At 40.5% G+C, this 4,577-nt stretch overlaps 1 protein-coding gene across 1 annotated transcript; it reads left to right on the top strand.

Annotated features, from left to right (window-relative positions):
- The first annotated feature begins 213 nt into the window (after nt 1-213).
- On the top strand, nt 214-4,074 carry dnajb1b (DnaJ heat shock protein family (Hsp40) member B1b). Its single transcript, XM_030736510.1, has 3 exons — nt 214-616; nt 2,521-3,125; nt 3,273-4,074. Exons 1-3 carry the CDS (start codon nt 406-408, stop codon nt 3,504-3,506), a joined length of 1,050 nt encoding a protein of 349 aa, XP_030592370.1. The 5' UTR covers nt 214-405; the 3' UTR covers nt 3,507-4,074.
- The last annotated feature ends 503 nt before the right edge of the window (nt 4,075-4,577 follow it).

Genomic DNA, 4,577 nt, shown 5'->3' with positions numbered 1-4,577 from the left:
CTTGTATATATTGAATGGGGCAGTGCAGCTTAATCAGCAGCAAGCGTTTTATGTAGGTTATTCTCCAAGTATTTTTACTGATCTGGTCCTCTTCAAAGCAGATTCGGCTGTAAGTGGCCCATGAACTAAAATGAATTTGACACCCCTGGAGATGTGGAGTTTACAGAATATGTCCGACAGCACCTGAAAGCATCATGGCGTGACATCACGCTGGGCGTGTTCCTGCCGCCGCGTCACCATTGAGATTGTTCAGGCTGGTTATGGAAAACTCTGGAAGTTTCCACACTGTTTATAAAGAAAATATGTCAGGCTGTGCAGGCTGAGTTGAGACAGGACTGAGGACGTGCAGCAGAAGTTCATCACCGGCGATTTCCGAACAGCAATTTAGACCGTCGACTGGTCAAAATGGGTAAAGACTACTATGAGATTTTGGGAATTAAGAAAGGAGCATCGGAGGACGACATCAAGAAAGCTTACCGTAAGCAGGCTCTGCGTTATCACCCCGACAAAAACAAGTCACCGGGTGCTGAAGAGAAATTCAAAGAGATTGCTGAAGCTTACGACGTTTTGAGCGACCCGAAGAAAAAAGACATATACGACCGTTTTGGCGAAGAAGGTAAGTTTTACAAATCATTCAGCATTGTGGGGCTGAACGACGAGTTAGGTTAGGCAACGGTAAAATCACACAGTTGTGGCTGTCAGCTGTCAAAAGGACTTGGCTGAAACGTAACACATAAACATGTACAGACTAAACCGGGGTAATCCTGTGTGTCATGGCGCTGTCTTGGCTCCCCTCCTGTCCTCCGACCTTCAGTCATGGGCTTGTCTAGCTAGGTGAGGAGAGTGAGTTTGCTAACGGGAAAAGTCGCATCGTATGTTTCTGTTGGAACTTGATGGAAATTTGTTATCACGGAGAGGAGCTGGTCGGTTCTGTATATATTGGGACAGGAAGGGGGCGGGAGTTTAGGATATTGGCCCTAACGATGGCAGCTGAAGTCGGTGTTGATTTTAGTCCACAAAAACCTGAAAGGGTGGAAAGTTGCAAGGAAGAGAAGTCCTGCTTAGCCAGGGCCGTTCCCGGGATTCCTACAGGAATGCAAAAATATTTTATCCCACTGTGTTGGAAAATAGGTCAGAACAGACTTGATTTCATGGTATTACACGAAAAGCAAGGCTGCACAAGGGTTTAAACATCACTTTGTTTAACGGTTTGGCAAAATGGCAAAACTAGTATTTTAGAACTTTTCGTTTAATTAAAAGTTGTAAATTTACTTAAGTATTTGCACAAATGTTTTATCATCAAAATAAACCAAAAGTAAATAAAATAAGTTTGCAGGGTGTTGCAGCAGGAGATTACTTTAATCACCAATAAAGTGTTTGGTAGCTTTATTTGTCAGTGATTATAGCGTAATAGTAGATCAAAGTAAAAAATAAAAGAAATCCAAAATATAGTGAAGTGGAAGCAGAAATTGCATAGCAGGAAAAAAAACAAAGTACATTAAACTGTACTTCAGTGTAGTACTTGAGTACATGTACTAAGTTGCAGTCCACCGCTGCTCCTACTCTGCTATTCATGGAATGCCCAAGTTATTCTTAACCATTGTCATGCGATGGCAGCTCGAATAAAGCCTGGCAAAATAGTGAAAAATCAACAATGCAGTACAGCGAAAACACAGTAACGCAGTGAAAGGCTCGGTTATCCGCTGGGATCACAGCATTACGCAAACATTCATGTTGTATTTATTCACATTCTTTTTGGTGCTTCCTGAACTGAGAGCATTTCCAAATAAGGAGGCTGATAAGTAATATTTTGGCATGCAGTTAAACAGCTGCTGCTGTATAAACTTAGGTTTGTGGAGCAGTTTTTTTTAATGATACACTGGCGCTCAAGCCTGTGTGTCAAGGGTGCTGCCACTTCACACCAAGCTTTCTACAAATTTGGCATCCTGTGAGAATAAATTAAGCGACTATGTCATCATAGTTGAACAGTTAGGTCACTAGGTCATGTGTTGTGGGCTTCCATATAAGTGTGCACATGTCAGTGTTTTATTTTGGATGGCACAGAGAAAGTCTTTTTGTTGTCCCAATGAACAGAACATGTCATGGAACACTTTGTTGGATTAATTCATAGAGCTTTTTTTTTACCATAAACCCTACCTGTGTTAATCATTCCATCATCACAAATTTGTTCATCCCTGTTTCCTGGCTGCTCTTAATTTTAGTGTGCTTGCAAAGTAAAAGCACAAAATAATTTTGTTCATACCATTGTTTTAAAAAAGCATTGGGTTTTTTTATAGTAGCATTCAAGTGAGACAGATTAGGGTATGTGGTACTTACATCATTACCAATAAACCACAAAAATAAGTAAATTATAAGTATATCATTTACAGTAAAGTTGCACAAAATTAAATATGATTATGAATAGTAACTGTCCCTTAAAAGAATTAAAAACATTTTTATAACAGTGTATTAAACTAAAATTGGATTCTATTAACATGATTGTTTCCATGAAATTTCTAGGACTAAAAGGTGGAGGCCCCGCAGGTGGTGGTGGTGGTGGTGGTTTTGGTGGTGGCCCTGGCACCTTCAGTTACACTTTCCAGGGCGACCCTCATGCCATCTTTGCAGAGTTCTTTGGTGGACGTAACCCCTTTGAACAGTTCTTCAGCGGGCGTAATGGAGGCACGGATGAGGACATGGACACTGATGACCCATTTGTCCGCTTTGGGATGGGTGGAAGTGGAATGGGCGGGTTCCCGCGCTCCTTCAGCTCTGGCATAGGCGGTCACACTAGTGTGGTAAAGAAGCAGCAGGACCCTCCTGTAGTTCACGATCTCCGGGTAACCTTGGAGGAAGTGTTGTCGGGCTGCACCAAAAAAATGAAGATCTCTCGGAAAAGGCTGAATCCTGACGGCCGAACGTTAAGGAAAGAAGAGAAAATTCTAGAGGTGCAAATAAAGAGAGGATGGAAAGAGGGCACGAAAATCACGTTTCCTAAAGAGGGAGACGAGACTCCTACAAACGTTCCAGCTGACATTGTATTTGTACTGAAAGACAAGCCACATCCAGTGTTTAAACGTGACGGCTCTGACATCATTTACACTGCCAAGATCTCACTCAGAGATGTAAGTTAAAAATGCATACGTGACTTTTTAAAAATATTTGTAATCGGTTTGAATATTATCTAAATAACAGATGAAATATAATGGAGTTTCTAATGTTTATTAATTTTTTTATTTTATTTCCTTTTATCTTCTCTTCTGTTCCATCAGGCTTTGTGCGGCTGCACAGTCAACGCACCCACACTAGATGGCAGAAATGTCACTGTGTCAACAACAGATATTGTGCATCCGGGGATGAAGCGACGAATTAGCGGGGAGGGGCTTCCTTATCCCAAACGACCTGATCGTCGGGGTGACCTGATTGTAGAGTATGAGGTCAGGTTCCCAGAGCGGCTCACACAAAGCGCTCGGGACACCATCGCTCAGGTCCTTCCTCGATCTTAAAGAAAACAATCATACCAATAGGACTTAAATAAGCTGCCAAATATCATGCAGCCACTTGTGTGGCGGTTAAACTCACTCCAGCCAATAAAGGACAGACTGATGGGTCAGATTGTCCTACGTGTACCTGTTCACCCACAATGTCAGTCCCACCTCGGGAAAATGCTTACCTGAATGGGTAAAGCAATTCACAGGCTAGAATGTAAATATGACCAATACTGTGTGGTTTTTGGTTTACTGAATATTATATTTTGATGACAAGTTTATAATATATGAAATACATGTGCACTATTCTGTGAGACCTCTTGTTCATTATAAAAGTTCTCATTGAGAACTTTAATTTTTTTGTAAGAAATTTAAAGAAGATTTTGCATTGCAATGTTGACATAGTATAGAGCACCTGTAAAGTTTCTCATGATGGATATAAAGATTCCTGTACTGAGAAACTTACTCCTGACATCGAGAGATTTTATGCGTGTTTGAATGAGTAGCATTGCAGTTAATGTCATTAGGAATGACACTGTAATGAGAAGTGTTGTTGAACTGTTGGACAATAAAGAGATTAAAACTGTTTAATGTCAAATACAGTGGTATTACTGTTTTGTAATGCTGGGTGAATATTTCAGATTAAGGCCTTTTGAAAGTGATATTGTTTACACTTAATGGATGGGAGAATAAAATTCAATAAGGGAAATATTTTCATCACATTTTCTTCCGCTGATGAATGTCTGCTACTCAACAGAGATGAAAGGAACACCATGAGGGAAACTGCGAGTCTGTTGCATTCTCTAAGTCTGATGTCACTTCTGACTAACAAGCTTTAAAATTCAAAGTATTCTCTGCTGCCGGTATAAATATGTGCATTCTCACATAATCTCATTGAACTGCACATGCTAACTAGAACACTGGCTGAAAAAGATCTCTAACAAGACTTGATTGAGTTGGGCTGTTATACAGGTAGGTACAAAGGTTTTTGTACAGTAACGGTTTCTGTAATTTTGTCTGTAAATCACTTCAGTTGATTTAGCAGACGTTCAGCTTTTATTCAAGGGGTTTATGCATCACATTAACAGT

The sequence above is a fragment of the Archocentrus centrarchus genome, chromosome 1 (genome assembly GCF_007364275.1).
Source record: "Archocentrus centrarchus isolate MPI-CPG fArcCen1 chromosome 1, fArcCen1, whole genome shotgun sequence".
Classification (NCBI taxonomy): Eukaryota; Metazoa; Chordata; class Actinopteri; order Cichliformes; family Cichlidae; genus Archocentrus; species Archocentrus centrarchus.
The sequence above is the reverse complement of the archived record's forward strand: the minus strand, read 5'-3'. Positions and strand labels throughout refer to the sequence as shown.

Excerpts from the sequence above, each read along its gene's own strand:
- dnajb1b (XM_030736510.1), top strand. The coding sequence starts at position 406 with ATGGGTAAAGACTACTATGAGATTTTGGGAATTAAGAAAGGAGCATCG. Across the intron at positions 617-2,520 it reads CGACCGTTTTGGCGAAGAAG|GACTAAAAGGTGGAGGCCCC; the intron begins GTAAGTTTTACA and ends TGAAATTTCTAG. Across the intron at positions 3,126-3,272 it reads CCAAGATCTCACTCAGAGAT|GCTTTGTGCGGCTGCACAGT; the intron begins GTAAGTTAAAAA and ends CTGTTCCATCAG.